Raw genomic sequence first — 21,271 nt, forward strand, 5'->3', positions numbered from 1 at the left:
ATGTCTGATTGATTGGCTGTAATCTATAATACTGCAGGTATGACAGTATCTTCTTGCCATAATGCTGTTCTTTGTGAGTTCAGCTAAGGTGCAATTTCATCAGGACTATTTCAGCACTTTGTTTCACTGAGCTTAACCTTAAAAAGACATTATTGATTTCCTATCTAAACCACAGTTTTGCAGACTGAAATAACTAGACAAATTTATGTTTATTATAAAAAAATAAAATATGCAATGTATGCAATAAACAAGCTGCTCATTACATGTCTTGAGGTAAGTTATACAAATCATAAACCACCTCGCCACTATACAGTTGCATTTTTACTGTAGCATGGAAGGAGCTCAGACAAAAATAAAGGAGAAACCTTGCTTAAATTGCAAACACAGAAGAAAAAGTAACCACTGCCTTTTCTAAAGAATGAGGACTTTGACTGCAATAGTTTATGAAAATATGTGCTTTATTTTAATTAATATTCATTTCGTTATTGAAATAATTCAAAGCAGGGTGTTAAGGGTGAAACATTGTAAGATGAAATGGTTTCTATTCTAAGTTAAATCAGTGCTAACTGAAAATGGCTTATGACTCTTTATGGACATTTTAATTAAAAAAAAAGGAGTTTTGAAATTGTAAGCTTACAAGGATTGATGAAATTTTGCATTTGACATTTAAATTTGTCTATTTCCTATATTTTCTGGGAATCTGTGACATTTGGCATGTATGTATGTATGTATGAACAACAAAACAGAGACAAATGATATTTGCCTTTAATTTATAAAATTAAAGCAGATACTTTTGTGAATGACAATATGAAAATATATTCACACCAGTTAATAAAGATCGACATGTGTACCACATGGGAAGAAAAAAAGGATCAGTGAGAAAAAGTGTCCAATAATTATGTCGCTGAGTGTGAGTGTTACACAGATGACAAAACCTGTCTCTTTTCTAAAACATTATTTTCTTGTCCTTTTAATTTGAAATTTAGAAAGGTAGGAAATAATCTAAAAGGAAAATTATTTTCATCAATAAGATTTGCATTTATTTCTCTAGACAAGAGAGATACAACTGCAGTAGTAAGTGTCACTAATATGAGCCCTGTATTTCCTCCTGCACCACCTCATCTGTTGTCTGTGCTTGGCCATAATTGCTGAAATTCACAGCAGGCAATAAAATTATTCAATTCATTGCTCTTGAATTTGGGAAATGAACAATCGTACACAAGAGACATGAGGATTTTTAAAGATGAAAGTGAGGCACAAATATTATTTAATCTTTTTTTAGAAACTGTACACAAAATGTCTCCTGGCTGTTTTTGCCATCTCTAGTTTAATCACTGAGTTAGTTTGGGAGCACTTCCATATTGACTGGCAAGTAGAGGGTTTTACTTGAGTGAAAGGTTTCTTGATGAGAAACATACATCTATTCATACACAGCTTTGATATTTGGTGAGTCTTCATGAAACACATCTGGTTCTGAACAACAAAACACAAATGAGGATTACTTTGGCTGAAGTTATTTGTAGATGGCTCTACTTTTTAGTTAGAAAAGCTGTTGCCAGTCTAACTAGAGCCTGCCTCAGTTGCTCTAGTGACCTTATATTCTTATGCAGTAATGGTGGGCAAAACAAAGAAAACTATCAAAATAGAAGCCCTAGCATTAGTATTTCTAATATTTTAAAATCCATTAAGGTTTGTTTTTTTTTTTTTTTTAGTTCATCGATGATCAGTAAAGAGTCATAGTCCTAGCAGCAAATGCAGGTAGGGTGAGAACAACTCAAAATGAGTTGTGAAAAGAGATAAATTACCAAGCATAAGAGTTATTTATTACTGAGCATTGGAGAAAGCCCAGGATAAAGTAGGTGATTCCAGAATACTGAGAGGTCTGAGCTGATCTTCTCACAGTTCAGAAGACTGATGGGTTATCTCTCAGTCCTGTTGTCTCTGGGACTACCAGCTAAAATTCACAAAATTAATAGCTAGAAACCTGTTGGGCACAACTGCTGTCTGTCATTTTTTCCTGAGGATGGTATCATCCTCTGAAATTACATAATTCAGTGCTGTTAGAACAAATCTATTAACCTTTCAGAAGAGTGAAAATCTAAAAGTTGGACTATGGATTTCCACAATCTACTATGGAAAGGAATATTGGGGATTAAATAATTTTTAATACTATGTTGATGGAGACAGAGTCATTTAAATCTACTTTATAGAAGTTGAAAAAATTGGCAAGAGGAGATCCATATTTTCAATTTTAAGTGTCTAAAGTTGTACACCAAGTTCACATTAAGCAATTGCACCATTGTATAAACAATACACAAACAAATGTCTGCAAGAACCCACTTCAAAATTTTTAACTTCGAGTTAGTTTTGTAAATTATTGTATTTTTAGAGTTCTTCTAACACAAGAAACTATAATAAATTGTTTCAAATTTCTTATAATCAGGTTCTGACCAATAGCAGAAAGTCTTTTAATAATGAGATCTTAACTAAAGCATGCTTGCAATTTGAAGTAATTGATAGAATTCTTGACAGGTTCAGAAAAACAGAAATATCCTAAGGATTAAGAAAATAATGTTACAGAGCACATTAAAATGGTGCTCAAATGCATTTCAATATCTCATGTTGCATACAAAATTATAAATATATTTGAGCCGCAGCCTCAGATTTGTCAATTCTTCCTTTACGTGTATTGCTAATGTGTTGGAAAGTTTTGATTTATTTGTCTTTCTCTCCTTCCCCCCATTTCATATATTTATTCAAAAAGTGTAGAAGGACAGTAGAATGAAGGATTGTTTCCTGGTTGTCCATGCTTTAGCATTGACATTGACAGATTCCTAGCAGAAATGAAAATGTTTGTAATTTATCAAAAATAAAGATTCTAGATCATTGACAAAGTAGGTATAGATTCACCATAGGGCTTTTCTGAGCCAAACAAGACACAAGACAGAATAAAAATGGAATTGATGACACTATGTCATCGTCTGACCATCATTGCAAAGGAAACTTTGTTCTATTCTGAAACAGTTTGTTTCTTTCTTTTAAATGATGATTAAACTGTAGAGCTGAATTATGTATTTACAGAGTAGTACTGGCCTGGATTTGAATCTCAGCAAAATAAACATTAATTATTAACCTGGAGTGAAATTTCATTTTACCTGAATAAACTTTCAAGAGTTCAATGAACCATGGAGACTTGTGCATTTACTGATGGATTTGCATTTTATAATGAAAGTTTTTGCCCTTTTTTTTTTTTTTTAAACAATTATTTCCCTTATATTCTTATGCATGTTTGTGAATTAGAAGTGATTATTTCCCAGGTAAAGGGTGATGGCTCAGTCATAAATGATCTCCTGTAAGTATTGCTAATGATGACAAAGCTGACAAAATATATATAAATAGTTGCTTACAGAACCATTTTATTATTTTGCACTCAGAATATTTTTACACTGCTCTTCTACATTAGTTTTTCTATCAGCCTCAGCATTGTAGAGGTACACTGTTTTTGGAAATATGTAGCATCTGATGTTGTTATGTTGCCAAACCCTCTAAAGTCATCACTTTTTTATATGCTAGAAAGCCAATTATTAAAACATATCTGTGAAGCTATAATACTTTTATTATTGTAAGTCTTAGAAATGCCAGACATAATTAGACTCCACTCCAATGTTAGGCACTTCATAAATATGTTTACTGGGTACTGACAGAATATATCACACATTTTTTGTGCTGTAATATATCTTTGTGGCAACCTTCCTATGAATGTGCTTACAAGGGCAATCGTACTCAAAGATAGGGGACATCATTTTCATCTCACTTTGGTTTTATGCCAGTTAAAACTCAATAGAGTAGTCCAGATACATGAATGGTACCAATCTATAGGCACAATTAACATCAGAATTGATCTCTTAACTAGTATAGAAAATACATTTCTGCCAAGAACAATTGAATAGGGAGAGGAAGTGGCTTTGGCAGTCAAATACAAAAATCATAGCTTTAATCAAACTAAATAAAGTCGAATTATTAGTAACTTTATAACAAGCAAAATATTTGACGTGAAATGATAGGGTTTGGGGGCTTTTGTAATAGAATTTAACAAAAGCAAGCTAAAGTCACTTTATTGGAGGGGAAATGCTTTCATCTGTTTGCTGCTTAGTAGTCTATAGAGTATAGTTCTTGTCCATATGATGGCATATATCTTCAAGAAATACCAACGTTCAGCTTCCATATATGTATTTTCTACATGTATTTCTCACATTCAGTCAGAATGCTCTCATGACTAATTCACAGAATATTTGGGTTTAGCTTAGGTGATTTGGTTTCTGTTCCCCCTCTTCATCTGCAACTTCATATAAGCAACCTCTGAACTAATGGCACTAAGATTCCAATTTTCAACTTTGTGAAGATTCCATCTAAACAGCCAGAAGGCCACTCTAGGCTTCTGTACTGGTTTTGCCTGGGACAGAGTTAGTTCTCTTCATAGTTGCTAGTACAGGGCTGTGTTTTTGGATTTGTGCTGGAAACGGCATTGATAACACAGGGATATTTTATTGATCCCTGATCAGAGGTTACACAGAGTCAAGGCCTTTTCTGCTTCTCACACCACCCCACCAGCACATAGGTGGGGATGAACAAAAATCTGGGAGGGGACACAGCTAGGACTGATCCCAACGGACCAAAGAAATGTTCCATAACTTATGAAGTCATGCAGAACAATAAATTAGGGGGAAGGTTGGGAGCTGCTGCTTGGGGACTGGCTGGGCATTGACTCATTGGTGGTGTGCAATTATTTTCATTTGCATCACTTGTCTTTCTTGGAGTTTATTTCTCTCGGTTATTTTTTTTTTTTTTCATAGCAATATTATTATTATTGACATTATTGATATTTTAATAATATTTCAATTCCTAAACTGTTCTTATCTGAACCCACAATTTTTCTCATTTTTATTCTTCTAATCCTCCTGGCTGAGGGACTGAGTGAGCAGCTGTGTGGTGGCTGCTGACAGATGTTAAACTAGGACAGTTTATGCAGCTTATTGAATCTTACACAAAGGGAGATAAAGGAGTAACTGGTTTGGATCACGTTAAGACTTCAGCAGGTAGAAACACTGATTTTTTTTTTTTTTTTTTCCCATGACAGTTACCTGGCAGATGTTATCCTTTCCAAGTGGTTGTTGTAGCTGCAGAGATGGGACCTTGCTTAATCTGTTGAAAATCTTCTGACTTGTAGGATGGACAGATCGAGAATTAAACTCCTTGCTAGTTTGAGTCTTATAATTGGTTTACTCGTAATCTCCCTCCTAACCCCTCTTTTGATATTACCAAGTAGTTCCCACCCTAACTAAAAAGGTGAAAAAAGGAAGAATTACTTTAATTTGCTAAGTGTCTAGATAGGTTGTGAAGCTCAAGAAAGTCAAACACAAAGAAATAAGGTAAATAAGAGTCTAATCCAATAGTATTTCTTTAATTAAATAACTTTGGGGATATTCACCTGACTGATTTGCCTAACTCAGAGAAAGATCTACCATATCCTTTTACCTATTCTTCAACAAGATATATCATCTCAAATGCTTTAGCAGTTAATTTTAGTAGATATCAAAAACATAGACTCATTTTTCCTATTGTTTTATTTTCTTATTGCAAGATATTGTAGAGAAACAAGATTACATGGTCAGCTACTACAGCATATCCATAGTCATAGTTGTTATCTGGCTTTTCTTCTGCTATGATCGACCATTTTACAGTACCGCCAAGCTTTTTCAAACCTATTTATGGGTAGGAAGATGGTTGCTCTACAGTAGCTCTTATTTCACATGAGCGAAAGCATTCTCTGTGCTGATAGATTTATGGTTAAGGGGGCTGCAGAAATGTTCCCACCATCAGTGCATAATGGATACCTTTTCAGAAAGCAATTTGCCTCCATTCATGGAGGTGCAATTACCAGCCTTGCTGGACTGATGACAGTTTTGAGTGCATCATGGAGCTTGAGTGTTTCCTGCTTGTGTGTGTGTGACAGTAGTGCATCTGTGGTCTGATCCAATTAGATACATCATACAGATCTGCACTGGTTTTGGCTGGGAGAGAATTAATTTTCTTCGTAGCCAGTATGGGGCTGTGTTCTGAATTTGTCTTGAAAACAGTGTAGATAACATGAGGATGTTTTAGCTGTTGCTGAGCAGTATTTATGTACTCAAGGCCTTTTCTGCACCTCACCCCATCTCACCAGTGAGGAGGCTGTGGGTGCACAAGAAGTTGGGAGGGAAGACAGCTGACCCAAGCTGACCAAAGGGATACTCCAGACCATACAACACCATGGTCAACATATAGAGCTGGGGGGCAGGGGAGGAGAAGAAGGAAAGTTGGAGTGTTTGGAGTGATGGCGTTTGTCTTCCCAAGTCAGCACTACGTATTATGGAGCTCTTCCTTCCTGAGGAGAACTGAACATCTGCCTGCCAATGGAAAGGGGTAAACGAACTTCTTGTTTTCTTTTCCTTGCATTTGTAGCTTTTGCTTTATCTATTAAACTGTCTTTATCTTAACCCATTAGTTTCCTAACTTTTATCCTTTTGATTCTCTCCTTGATCCCTCTGGGCATGAGTGAAGGAGCAGCTGGGTGGGGCTGAGTTGCTGGCTGGGATTAAACCATGACAAGATCAAAGATCATTTAGAGTTTCTTTTCAAATACTTCTCTACATGAGGCCTGATGTGCATACTAGTGATTGCAGAGGATCTATGGCTGTCCTCGCCACAAGGGATAACCTTTGCCATGCTTGGTGAGGTGATTTGTGTCTGCAGTACCATGACTCCCACTGATTAAGGGTTGTTGCAGCAGAAATGGCTTGCATAAATTTTGTATTCTGAAGGCATTCCTTTGCTCAGTCTGTTTAGATTAATGACAGTGTAGTCCAGGTCAGAATCAAAATTCTTGCAGGAGCAGCATTTACAATGTATTTTGTTATTCTCAATAAATAATTTTAGTAGTCATATTTTATTCATCATTTGCATTTCATGAGTTTCTAAGCCTGCAGTTTGGGGGACACAGTAAATATGATCAAGATTTCTTAATAATCATTTATTAACAGACTGGCCATGCTTGGTTCTGGGTCATTTCACTTTATCAAACTGGGGAAATGAATAAATGTAATCTCAGGTTATAAAAGCATGTGTTCATACAGGGTATCCCTCTGTAGCTCTCTTTATGGGTTAATTAGGTCCTGCATAATGGTACTTAAATCCATACGAGATAGTTTGAAGAAATGAGTAGCAACGGCTAATATTGAAAAACACCCAAGATCTAAGAATAATCTGACCTTCTTTACTTTTGTAATATATAGGAAAAAGATGCACTGAGGGTGCATGTCTGTTCACAACTCTCTCACTAGATAAGTATTTCTTTGTGTGCATCACAGGAAATAATATCCTAAAAATTTAAGAAATCTACCATCTTCGTTATGGTTTATTGTTCTGACTGGATTTCTAAATCCTTTTCTCCTCATTGTCTTAGGAGTTTTCTGGTCAGAGGTAAATAAGGGACTAATGAGTATCTGACAATATAAAAACACTAAGACAGGTTTTGACATCCATAGCTTAAAAAAAAATGCAAAACTATGAGCACAGACTAAAAGAAATATATATATATTAGCCTTTGAATTGCTGTCCAAGTTCCAGTGGTGCTATAAAATATATTCTATCAGACCAGGCCTCCTCCAAAGCCAGCAATGAAATTATGGGGAAGAAGAAGCAACTGGGGGAGAGCCTTCTGCCTCAGTTTCCTATGACACAAGTGTTACAGAACAGCAAGTTGGGGTGATTCTTTCAAGTGCCAAAGTATGAAACTCTCAATTATTTGCCTTGCTGAACTTTAAATTAAAAAAAAAGAAAAAATAAAAAGGAAGAAATTCTTCATGTTGAATTCTTTTGCAGCTGAAGAGGGCATCTGTGCTGCAATTGTGTACTGCGACATCCATTAGCCTCCCATTTTTCTCTGACCCTCCCATTCATCAGCTTTTTGAAGCTGTAGGAAATGAAGCAAGCACTGGCATTGCTCTTTCCTGACTCTGCAGTAGGCATTCTGGGAGGCTGTCTGGGAGTCCAACAGAGAAGGGGTTAAAGTGCTCCGTGTCTTGCACTTGGTTACTAACCTTCCAGCCAAGGGGGAATCGCTCTCCTTTCATTGAAGTCTTTCAATCTCTTTGCATTACTTTTGGTGTTGTATAACATTTTAAAAGCTCCCTGACTGACAGACATGGCCGGAGGCAGAGCTCTGCTGGGAGAACTGTAATGTACAGAGTCTTCTCAGCAAAGAGAAGTGGTATGGCAATTAAATTGACTAGAGCATGATTTTGGTATTTCTGACACAGTGCAGACTATCCCACCCCTTTTTTTTTATATTTATTCCCACCTCCCATCTATGTCTGGGCAATTTAAGTGGATACATTGAGTTGTTTGGTTTTATTTTTTGCTATGTTTCACGATTACTATGATTTTGCCATAAAAAAACAAGGAATGCACTCTGCAACCATGGATCAGGAGAGGCACAAAAGTTTGGAAATCTTGGAAGTGAGCTATGGATGAACACAGTTTGAATGTGTTTTTATATACCACTGAATGCTTTAAAAAGAGAAGAAGAAAACCACATGTGAAGTGTTCAATAGAAAATAAATTCATACCAAATATATTGAATGCAGATGTCTGTTGTGGTTGGGTCCTGTCTTAAAATTTCTTTGCTGGAATAAAATCCATAGACTACAAGTGATAGTGCAAGTAAGAAGTTTCTACCCATTGCACAAAAGAATATTTTGCTGTAGATGAAAAACATTGAAATGCCTTGAACGTAACTTAGAAAAAACTTTTATTTAAAGGATTCTGAGCAGATGTGAGTTCTTTCCTCATCTTTTATCCTTTCTGAAGACAGAATTAAAACACTCACTAGATACCTTTCACCAGGTTTTTTACTTTCTTTTTTATTAAGACCTAAAACATAGCCTTTCAAATCAGAACAGAAAATCTCACCCTAAATTTAGCATAGGAAGTGCAGTTACTCTTCTAGGGTGGATTTTTTTTCAAGACTTGTTAGGTTTCCCAGGTTCCTGATTATAAATTCTTTCTATTTAAATACTTCAGCATGTACCTAAGAAATAAGAATTTCTATGTTATTTATTGTTATGGGTAGTAACAATATTATTCATAATGAAAATATAGCCTTTGGCAGTATTTGAAAATGAAAAATATATATGGTTAAGTGCTTTATTATTCCTCTTTTTTGAGGTCCATATAATGTCATCGATTTTTAAGTAGAACTCTATTGATTTCCTAAAAACCTATGGTTAAAAATCAATGACACAATATGACCCTAACAAAGTGGTGTATTCCATAGTGCTATAAATTGTATTTTTGTTTTTAAAATGTAAAATGAATGTATCTTAAGTCTTACAGGCAGTTATTTTTTATACCTGGCAACCAGCAAGCTGTAGAAAAGACTTGAAGAGACTTTTCTGGCAGAGAAAGTGAGCAAAGGATTCCTGCTCTGTACAGTAGGGTGAAAGAGTGGATCCCCTGTTCGCCAGTATTTTGTTTGTAAACCTGGAGTAAGCATTTTTGATATCACTTATGGGAAACAGTTTTGTTTGATAACTGATCCTAAAGCAAAGGCTACAGCCCTGTCTCAGACAGACACAAAGGTAATGCTAAGCAGAGCAAGAATGAGGTATTCCTGTAATAACTGTACAGTGTTCTAGAGCAGCTCAGTGCTACAATGAAAATAGCAATCTCTTTTAAACTGTGATTCTTAATCTTTTTGTCTGTCTCTAGAAACTAACTAGGTGTAAGAATTTTGATGAATGCTTCAGTGTAATCCTATGTAATTTGATGTTACATGTAAATCTCTTTTATAGGTCCCTTTAGATGGAATTTATTGCGGCAAATACCTTGTCATCAGAAGGATTAATGTCTGCATTAGCATTTCTGCAATAAAATCAGAAGCTAAGTGGTGAAGGCCACAGACACCTCAAACCTGGATTCCTCTGCTCTGCATTAAGTGCTGGAGTTTTTATTGCTTGCGGTAGGGAAGCCATTGCCAATGCTTACAAGGAACTGCTTATCCCTGCTTCTCTGGGTCCTGTTTGATGGAGGTCTCCTAACGCCACTGCATCCACAACCACAAGAGATTTTAGAAGCACAGCCAAGAGAAAATGTCCCAGTGCCAGGGAGAAGGTCATCTGCCCAGCGAGTCAAACGAGGCTGGGTGTGGAATCAATTTTTTGTGCTGGAAGAGTACATGGGCTCTGAACCTCAGTATGTGGGAAAGGTAATTTTTTACTATTTCTTTAAAAGTTTAAATGATAAAGACAAATAGTATAATCTATTATAAATGAGTACCTGTTTCTGGTGGGACAAATCGTCTTCAACTGTCAGTAGTTCCCTCTGCTCATTGCTTTTGCCATCCAGCCCTTCCTGTAGTCACTATATATTTTCTGTCTTTGTATCTTTGTCTTAGCTCCCCATTCTTGCTTTAGGAATTAAACAAAAACAACAGCAACAACAATGAAAATAAGCAAACAAAATAAGAGAGTTCTGAGATAAGTCGGTGTTTCACAACTAACTTTAATTGAGAGTACTGCAATAGCATATTTGATTTTTAGCAATAAATATTGTTATGATATCAAGAGAAAAGATTTAAACCTTAAGTCTCAAGCCCAGAACACACAGTCATTCCTGTGGTTGATACAGTTATTTCAAGTCAGTTTTCAGCTAATGAAGACACTTCTTTTTTGGTTTGTCATCTTATGTGTCAGAACCATTTACTTTTATTTCGGATTGTCTAGATTGTTTTCAAGTATTTCTAATATGTTTTATTGCTTCATAATTCAAATTTAAATAGATTTTTTACTGTTTTCAGACATGTGCAATAATGTATGCAGAGAATTTTTGCAATTCCCTCTCTCATTATATGACCACTGTTTCTGTAACAGGGCATAAGTAACTGACAGACAACTGTTTGAGGGGTGTGGAGTGGTGAATTTAAATAATAGAATTTTCAGATAGAAAAGCTGAAAAGGACACCTGAAAAAATCTTAGCAGAGTATATAAGTGGATGCTGTGGATAATTTTCAGTTTTAGTAAAGGACCTTACTCAGTGAAAATAACAAGTCAGGAATTTGTTTCCTGGGCCCCCAAATGCCACTTCCCTAGACAGCAAGGTTTCAAATTCACCTACCATAAAAATGAGTCATCATGCTTCAGTTTTTACTTTAATACCATTGTGTACTTTTTTTTTTTTTTAATGTAAAAACTGGGAATCTTGGTTGGATTTTTTTTCCCCCCTAAATATAAATAAATCAACAGAAAACTGGTTTTTCCTCCTACACTTTCAGAAAACTATTCTGAGGATGTATAAACAAAACACTAGATTATTTAGCAAAGCAGCCAAAAATATACTTGGATATTACACATGTAGACATTTGTGTTAAGCATTAAAATATATTGGTCAAAGCAATTTGCAAAGCACTGTGTTTTTATCACAAATATAATGAGCTTGTTTTAAGTCTGAGGAAAAGGGGACTACATAATGAAAAATTTCATATTTGTGATATCCAGCTGATACAAATTACACTTTCTCTAACACATACCTTTGTTCTGGCACCTCGCTGAAGATGCCAACAAGGACTCTCATCAGATTCAATTCTGTAGCACAGGAAATGTGACTGCTGTACTTTTAACGTCAAAACACGGAGATGTTACTGCTGCATCACTTTATTTTCATTAGTCTTTATTCCTTTATGTAAGGTTTCCTTGGTAGTCATTTAGGGTCAGTTCTAAACTGCCAAAATAATGTTAATTTTGCACAAAATGGACTATTATCAATGAAATTATGGATCAGCTTCTTCCTTTGTCCTGTTTGTGCTCCACCGACTTTAAGTTTATAAGCAACTTTAGAACTAATGGTATATTTTCATTAAGAGTAACTCTTATCACAGAGTTACCGAGAATATTTTTACCTCTTAAGAGTTTTTTGAACTGTTACAAATTGTGGGACACTTTTCAAGTATGAGAAAAGTCAAAAAGTCAAACCCTGTTTTTAACATCAAAACACCTGCTTCTAGAATAGAGCAATTAATTCTAAGTGATAAGTTTTTTTCAACAATGTTTGTTTTGATGTTTATCACAACTTATTTTAGCTATTTACTTTAATATATCAGAGAAAAACCAACAAACCCTGCCAGTCTTTGTATGTCATCTTTACTGAATCTCCTACAAAAACACAACACAAAAAATAAACAAAGACAAGATAGAGATGTTTGTGTTTTCTCCTTATTTTCCACAAAGCTCTTGGTGAAGGTATAACACTGAAAGAGAGAAGTTCCTTAGAGAAATTGTGCTTTTAAATCTAAACAGCAAAAGCCAAGCTTCATATAAATTCAAACTATTGTCAACATATTAAAATATATACACCAGTTACTAATCAATATCTTTAGATCTTATGCAATTTTTAAAAATCACATAAAATTTTTAAGGTGCTAAATGCAATCGAGTTCTTGATCGATTGCAGAACTAAATATGCAGAAATAAAACATTCACCATAATTAAAGGTTTATTCCAAAAGCACATATTTTCAATTTAATTATTTTTATAATGCTACTGTTCTATATTTTAAAGTGGTAATAAGTATATGATAAAGTGTAGAATAGTTCATGTGACCTGAAATCACAAGGGTTTTATCTTTTTCTAGCCGGGATATCTGGATACCTGTGCAGAGGCATTTATATTACTTATTGTAGAAATACTGCACTAATAATGTCACAGTAATTTATAAATAGGAGTTTAATATCTCTATTAACTAAGCTGACAGTTTCACTAAACAGCTGAGGGTGAGTAGCTAATTTTTCAAACCTTCTGTAAGAGAATACAGATTTACAGCAATAATGTCTTCTGTTATCGGGCAATTCATGCAATTCCTTTCACATCTGTTTTTAGACAAATGTCTCAAGAAATATCACGTTGCAAATCAAAATATAGTTTAGAAACTGATGGGGATTAGTCTATCTTACAGGTGGTGATTTTGAAATAGTGTTTGAAGCTTACATGTTAAAAGCATTTAACCTGAATATTGAAGTTTGGGAATCCATTCATGTAACCCGGAAAAGGAGTGAAAATCCGTCAGATTGATAAACAGAAGATAAACCTCTTTGCTCAACATTCATTAAGTAGATCCAGTCTAAAAAGCAAAGTTAGAGTATGGAGTTACCATGTGACCCATGAAAATGGACAGGGTGTTGGGAATAAAATAAGGCTTGCTCATTTACTTTGCAGTGCTTTACTTGTTTTCCTAGTACTGTGAAGCTCCAGAAGGCAAGGCAAAAGCAGCACATATATGGATGAAGACAAAAAAGTTCATGGGTTTTTTTGTGCTAAAGCTCATATCTCAGTGAATGGTGAGAGAAATCATCTGATTATCAGGTCCTCAAGCATGAACAAGTCCCAGCACAGTTTATAACCACAAACAAGGTAGCAGTTTTAATTGCCCTTACGCAATGATAGCTGAAAGGGTGCAGCCCCACCAAAACCCTACAAATATGCCTGTAACCTTTCTTTATTGCTGTGTTTCAACAGTGACATGCAGAGGCAGCAAAATAAACTGAAAGTTCAAGAGAACAAAATAGACAACAACATTAGTTCTTCATGATCAAGATAATGCTGGCAAGGGTTTTAGTTGTGCTGCATGTGGCATGCTTCTCCTTATATACATCTTTGCATTCCTAGCGTGCAAATGCATCACAACTTTCTTGTGTTGTACACCTGCACAATTGCTTCTAGTAAGAATTTTTGTTTTCTGTTCTCAGATTTGCTGAGACAGGCATATGGTAGCTTGTACTGGATGCAGAATGGGTGCATAGGAAAAGATTGCAAAGCCCTCTTCAGTGTAGTGGCCATTTCTCTTCTATTTTCCAGTGTGGGGAAAAAAAAACCAAAAACCCCATAACCTCATCTTACCATATATTTTTTGCCCATGAATAACCTGTGGTTTACAACAGTTTGTTCTTTAAACCTCTGTCACATTAATGTATGCTCACATACAAACTTCTATAGATATTTTTTGTTAGGAAAAAGATGCTGAAAATTTAATATTCACAACTGCTCTATGGCAGTACAGGGAAATGAAACAATATGGTATTTTTCATCTGACTCAGTCCTGAGAAAGCCTCATCATATTCAAAGGTTTGCCCATATATCAAGGCAAAAAGAGTGCTGATTTGGAAGAAGCAGAGCTCAATATCTGTGACCAGAACAGAGTGCTTCTTTGAAACTTAATAATTTATCTTCTGCATCTGAAATATGAGCATAGAATTCACTTATGCTTTTTATAGTGGATAACTTTTAATATAATGAAATTAATGTTGACCAACTTCCATCAGGCTTAAATCAACACTTACTTCTGATTACACACTCTCCTTTTAGTTATTTTCCCTCATGGGTGAGTGTCCGGATGACAGGGCAGTCTCTAAAGGAAATTTTGCACTGCTTGTTTTGAATCTCTTCAGACAAACAATTTTACAGCGCAGTGGCTATCATTTTGGCATTATTCATAAGCACGGAGTTAACTTGAAAAAAAAAAAAAAAAAATTAAGGAAAATAAATACCTGCAGTGAATTTGAAAGCTACTGCTCTTTGAAGAAAAAAAAAAAGCTTAAGTCTGTTCATAACTGTACTCTGATTAAACGTATATTTTTGTAACTATATTTCTGCAGTATTTCTAGTAAGATGATCACAATAATATTTCATTTAAAGTCATCAAAAGGTCTTTTTGTAACTTATCAGATTCCATTCCCACAACTGAAGTAACAGCATTAGAGATAGAAGTATATTATTTCCATTAGGCATTTGCACAGTGCCATCATCAAGGAGATGGAAATTGTTTCAGGGACTGCTGCTAGTAATGTATTAATTGACTCCCATGATGCAGGACATCACAGTTACTAACTTCTGGATGATTTTAATATGAAAGATATGCTAAGTATAAGAATGAGCTTGTTCGGTGCATTGAACACATACCTCTGTCTGCTGACATCAAAGTGAAATCTTGCTGGGCCTTTGTGGTCTTTAGATAATAATTTAAAGCGTAATCAGGCATGATCACATTAAACTGGCTTACTAAATTGGCTTATGGAGTTTATGCCCTGCACATATTAAAATAAAAGCACTGTCACAATTTATTACAGATAAGGAAATTGATGAGGAGAAATGAAATGGTAAAAAAGGTGCAAGGGGAAGCAGAACTTGTATCAGAACTCTATATTTCTTATCTTGCTCTGTTGAGCTGAGACCTTTGTCTCTCCCATTTATGTCTGTGTGGTGAAAAAAGTGATGACTTTAAAAGCTTTGCATCCTGTATATTGCATAGAGTATGTGAGACACAAAGTAATTTTGACAGTTGCACGTGAAAGTATGAGAAGGAAATGGAACCAGGGAAACACAAAACTCCCATGAGCAAGTCAGATTTGCATTTAATGTTTACTCCTGAAAGCTTACCTTTCTACAAGGTGTACAGAGGCATACCGCAGAGATGAACAACTTGCAACAGAATGTTTCTTATTGATCTAGTGGCTTCACTTTGTTTATTGATTTGTTTAGGTAGTTCATAACAGGAAAATTAGGAGAGTAGTAGTAGTAAGACCTCTTGCCTGTGGTCCTTGCATTGATGAAAATTATATGAGATATTTAGAGCTGAAGCAGAAAAGAGGACTATGTTTTCACTGAATGCATGAGAGATGAGAAGGAGTGAGCTCAGGACAAGGAGATACCAAACCAAAAAGGAAGGATCAACTTCTTGAGCTGTCACCCACATTTTAGAGGATGTAAGAGGTTGAGGTTGTTGTTCTGAGCATTTAAGGAGGTCACAAACTGGAATATTTCAAACCAAAATTTAGCAGGCTGTATTAGGCAGGAATTCAGTGATCACTGTAGAAGATTCAGAGCCTGTGAATGGTCTGAATCTGAATTCAGACCCTGTTAGAATGAATGACTGGGTCTCTCAAGGCTGCTGAACACAGCTGAGTGTATGGTGCTAATGGTGCTTGCGTGTCTGGAGTTTATGTTGCCAACACAGATGGAGAAATACAAATGGGCTTGTAGAAATTAAACTGCTAAAGAAGAATCTTATACCTATTGTAGTTTTATTTGGAATGCTTCTGTATAAATGGCTTCATCTGGACAGGAAGTTTATTTAAATAAGGAAATATGTGAAAGGATAGTTTATAAAATATTTAGAAGTTCTTCAAAGGACTTGAAGAGAATAGACAAACCAAAACATAGTCTCCTCTTTTAATTCAAAAAAATGTGAAGATTTTAAATTTGTTTAATCTAAATATGGATGATAAATCTAAATCTAAATATGTGGCTGAGAATTTCTAATTCACCTGGTAGACTTGGGCATGGTTTTATTGATAGTCAGGGCAGACACGAGCATGTATTCTGTTTGTCAGCAATGTAAGCTGAATTTATAACTAGTGAAACATTAGACCATCAATTAAAATTCAGCTGGGATCACGAGATCTCCTTTCTGGAAGAGCATCAGAATACCAAGTAAGAAATTAAATAGCATTTGCCAGGCAGCAAAATGTGGGAAATTATTAAATACCTGTAGCCATTCCTGTATCTGAGTAACAATGTGTAAACTCAAGTAACAAGAAGGTTCAAAAAGGAATAAAATTTATGGTTGCTGCAACATGCAAGGTGTTAAGAAAAAAGGGGATAGCATAATGCCTCACTTAAACGTGCTACAAAAGTATAAATTGTCAGCAGGAAAACAAAACAATTACAGAAATATTAAAGAATTGCTAAGTGGCAGGAAACTAGATTAAAGCTCAAGATTTCCTATATATGAGACAGATTGCTTTCTTCTCAATGTGAACTTTTTGTTTCCTTTTCTCATTGTAGAGGGATATGTATTTAGTATCAAAACAATAACTTAAAAAAAATGAAAACCAGAAAGTTTCAGAAGTATAAATAATTCATAATTCTACTTAAACAGTTGTTAAAATGTGAATATTTATATAATTCAGATACTTACACAGTTTTCACTGGAAAGCAGCACCACAGAAAGGAACCTGAGACTCTTGGTCAATGGCAAGTTGGACATGCGTCAGCAGTGCTCTGGCAGCCAGGAGGGCCAGCCCTGTCCTGGGGTACATCGGGCACAGCATCACCAGCCGGGCAAGGGAGGAGATTGTCCCACTCTGCTCTGCACTGGGGCAGCCTCACATCGAGTGCTGGGGGCAGTTTTGGGTGACACAATAAAAGAAAGACGTTAAACTATTAGAGAGTGTCCAAAGGAGGGCAATGAGGATTGTGAAGGGCCTTGAGGGGAAGCTGTATGAGGAGCAGCTGAGGTCACTGGGTCTGTTCAGCCTGGAGGAGACTGAAGGGAAACGTCATTGCAGTTACAACTTCCTCATGAGAGGAAGAGGAGGGGCAGGCACTGATCTCTTCTCTGTGGTCACCAGTGACAGAACCTGAGGGAATGAGCAAGTTGTGTCAGGAGAGGCTTAGGCTGGATATTAGGAAAGGGTTCTTCACCCAGAGGGTGGTTGGGCACTGGAACAGGCTCCCCAGGGAAGTGGTCACAGCACCAAGCCGAACAGAGTTAGAGGAGCATTTGAACAATGCTCTCAGGCACATGGTGTGACTCCTGGGGCTGTTCTGTGCAGGGAAAGGACTCAAAGATCCTTTTGAGTGCCTTCCAACCCAGAATATTCTGTGATTCTGTGATTAAAATTGCTTCAATAAAATGCAAATAATTATTTATAAATTTTTGAAAATATAGCATGAAAAATCATCACTGAAATTCAAAACTGATGTATGAGTATAAAATTGAATATAACAAAATTAGAAGTTAAATTCTTTTTTTTTCAAGCAAAATGATAAATATCCTGAAACAAAAACAAAACAAAACAAAACAAAAAACAAAACAAAACAAAGCAAAAAACCAACCAAACAAAAAAACCCCCACAGCTAGAATCAATCAAGCAATTATTAATGAAGCGTGCTTGATAAGAAAAATAAAGAATAATTTCCAGTCAAGTGTCCAGCACCAGCTTATAGGAGAAGCTAATGAGTTGGAAGGTTATCCCATCTTCAGTCACTGCAGTTAATATCCTTGTATGAAGTCGTAAACCAGCATGATGGGGATTTGCAGTCTCGTCAAGCACTGCCATTACACAGCACGGTTTGTGAGTTAGGACCCTGAAAGTGTTTTAACAGCAGATGTCCTAAAGTGCAAAAACCTCTGTTCTTCTGAAGGTGATACATCAAACCACAATTTCTGTTGTCTCACATAGAAAGCAATGGACTTGGAGCAAGTACTGGTTTTATGGCAATGACCATTTCCCTTTCAGCAACATTTTATGTCCCACACATTCTAAATGACCTGTCTCTCCTCTCCCTCTAGAGATAACCATCCCCTTTCTTTCTGTCTCCCCGTATCTGGTATCCACTCTGCTGCAAAAGTTACAGTCACTATACTTGTGTAGGATCTGTTACATATCCTATTAAATTCTTAGGAATCAACCCAGTTAATAGTAGCTTTGAACTCCACAGCTTCTCTTCCAGTTTCAAACAGACCTTGAACACCCAAAAACTTGCTTATATTTTCCATGTGTTGGTGACATGAATTGTCTTTCATAAATGAGCCTTGTCTTTACTGCGTAATAATTAGTTCATAAAAAAGAGTAGATTGCATATTTCTCTACCTGGGTAAAAAATGCGTAAAACTCAACATGAAAAGTCAAAAAAGGTCTTAACAAAGAAAAGGGGAATGTGACAATATTAAAACTGAGGAAATAATAATAATATATAAAAATAACCGAACATTATTTAGATGTCCCAGTAGTGGAAAATAATTTTGTAATAGGAACACTACGGCATAGTTTTCTCTGTTGTCACTTGCTTACGATCATTTAGTCAATCTAAATGGAGATTATAAAATCCCAAATAATCCAATAACCTTGTAGAGGCATTTACGGACTGATGATGCTGTTTCTAAAGGTTGAAGATGATCTAAAGCATAAAAACAATATGGTGCAAAATTTCCCTTTTCATTCCAGTACTTTTTTTTTAAACTGTGATAAGTTCCTTTGTTTAGTTCACTGTGTGGTACCTGCACATGTTCTATGACTGCTGCATGGCAGCGATGCATGTGCTCTATAGGCAGGAGAGGGTGACTAAGGAGAAAGGTGATTATGTCCACACTGCTGGTGACATGTCCCTCCCCCACCCAGCCCAGGGGCTGAACTCATAAAAGATAAAAAAGGGAGGAGAAATGCTGAAAGACATACTAATATTTGAACACAATGCCCACCAGCATTGGCACATGCTGAAATTAAAACTAATGTAGTTTTAATTGTTAGTAACTAACTTCAATTTAGTCTTCATCTGGAGAAGGTTTAGTTTCATAAGTACATAAATACAATGGGTTTTGTCTAAACAGCTGTGTGTGGTAGTCATTCTTGCATTAAAACAAGAGAAATAAGTGTGTGTAAAGAACAAAGCAAACTTGGAAAAAGCTCCTGTCTTCTAGTACCAGCTGTAAGTATAGAAGTTATTACCTTGTGTACATTGTATTTATTTTAGCTGTCAGTCCCTGAACATGTAAGTTAGAGTTATTATTGATTCTGTTATCAATGATTGATACTGTAATGCCATTAAAGCCTTGCTACTGCTTACTAAAAAAATAGATTTTCAGTAGCAGATGGATTATTTGCTCCTATTGTTGTGAAAATACTTAACTGACCACTGAAAAAAGCATTACTTTGTTTCACCCTGGACACTATGATGCTATATTTGGTATCAGTAAGGATTTAGGCTAGAGCCTATGTTGCTTAATGTCATCATAAATTATCTTGGAATGTGTGAGAATATCCAGGGGAGTGTTTGCTCTTCAAATTAAGCTACTGGAGTTACTAAAGACAAAGGCTAAATGGAAAAAATGGGAAAAGGACCTTATGAAACAGGACTAAAATACGACAAGAAATCTGATATAGAGTGGTACATACTGTGGGAGGAGGGAAATAATTCCAATTTCATTAATAAATTGTTGTGCTCTGTGGAAATGATAATCTCTCTCAAATGAGATCTTGTTTCATAATAGCTGTATGCACATTTGCTTAGTGTGCAGCGAGTACCAAAAAAAGCAAGTGGGATGTTAGAAATTCTTAGCAGCAGCAGAAGGAAATAGATGTCATTAATACAGCTTTGTGTCTAAATTTCTGGTGAGTGTCTAGCTTCCACACTGTGCGAATTATTTCTCTCTAGTCTCAGAGGACATGTGTCCCAAATAACTGGGAAAAGTACAGACAAGGATAAAAGGTTAACCAGGACCTTTGGACTGACTGCTCAGTGAGGAATAACTGAATAAGATAGGTTTCCTTAGCCTGGAAAAGAAACAAAGAGGAAGAGGTATGATAGGTCACAAAAATATCTAGAACACAGGGGTGAGACTAAAGGAGAGGATTCCCTCCTTCACCAGAGCAAGATAGAAGGCAGCAAACAAAGCCAACAGGTGGCACATTCAGAGGAAAGAAAAGGAAGTGATTCTTCACAAAATGAATCAATCCAAAATAGGTAGCTCCATGCCATGGGTCGCTGTGGAGATAACAGAAACTTTCATGTTTGTGATAAAAGAACGAAGAAATTAATAAAAGATCAATTTGCCAAAGGCTAATAACTATAGTTATCACCAATATCTGCCTGAACTACTGGACACTTGGAAATTATGTGGTGAACTGTGCTTTCTCTGACCTTCACCTTTACCAGAGACAGAGTTCTGGGTTGGAGGCCACTTGCACCCAGCGCAGCACACCATGCTTTGGGGACCGAGGATAGTAACAGACATTCTCTTCCACCTAAGATAAAATAATATGAAGTGTTTATATTAGTCATGTTCCCAAAAGTGACTTATTTAACTTTGTTGAAAGTAGTTTGGACAGTTTAATGGGCATAGAATTTCATCAAGTAGCAAATCAGTTCTGAATAGAAAAATACATTGTATTAAATAACTTTTCTCCTAGTGAAAAATATAAACATTTGTCTTTATATGTAAAATGCAAACATCTGCAGTACTTCACGTAGCAATTTACTAATTGTTTAGTAATGGTGCTGTGTTAGTAATAATATTAGATTCAAAAAACATAAGACAGTAGTGCAGGTCACTATACTAACATAATGCCAAGAAAAATGTCTGGTTAGCAAGAGGCTTGGGATGTTGTTGCAAATCTTCATGCCT

General features: G+C 35.9%; 1 protein-coding gene across 4 annotated transcripts in view; it reads left to right on the plus strand.

Moving 5' to 3' along the window:
• The window catches only part of CDH12 (cadherin 12), a 431,901-nt gene that overhangs the window by 262,161 nt on the left and 148,469 nt on the right, over positions 1-21,271 (plus strand). For all 4 annotated transcript variants that reach the window (XM_048311278.1, XM_048311300.1, XM_048311309.1 and 1 more), the window contains one exon: positions 9,891-10,303. In XM_048311278.1, the coding sequence (XP_048167235.1) occupies positions 10,076-10,303 (228 nt within the window). In that variant the 5' untranslated portion in view covers positions 9,891-10,075. The remainder of the gene's footprint in view (positions 1-9,890; positions 10,304-21,271) is intronic.

The sequence above is a fragment of the Corvus hawaiiensis genome, chromosome 1 (assembly GCF_020740725.1).
Source record: "Corvus hawaiiensis isolate bCorHaw1 chromosome 1, bCorHaw1.pri.cur, whole genome shotgun sequence".
Taxonomy (NCBI): domain Eukaryota; kingdom Metazoa; phylum Chordata; class Aves; order Passeriformes; family Corvidae; genus Corvus; species Corvus hawaiiensis.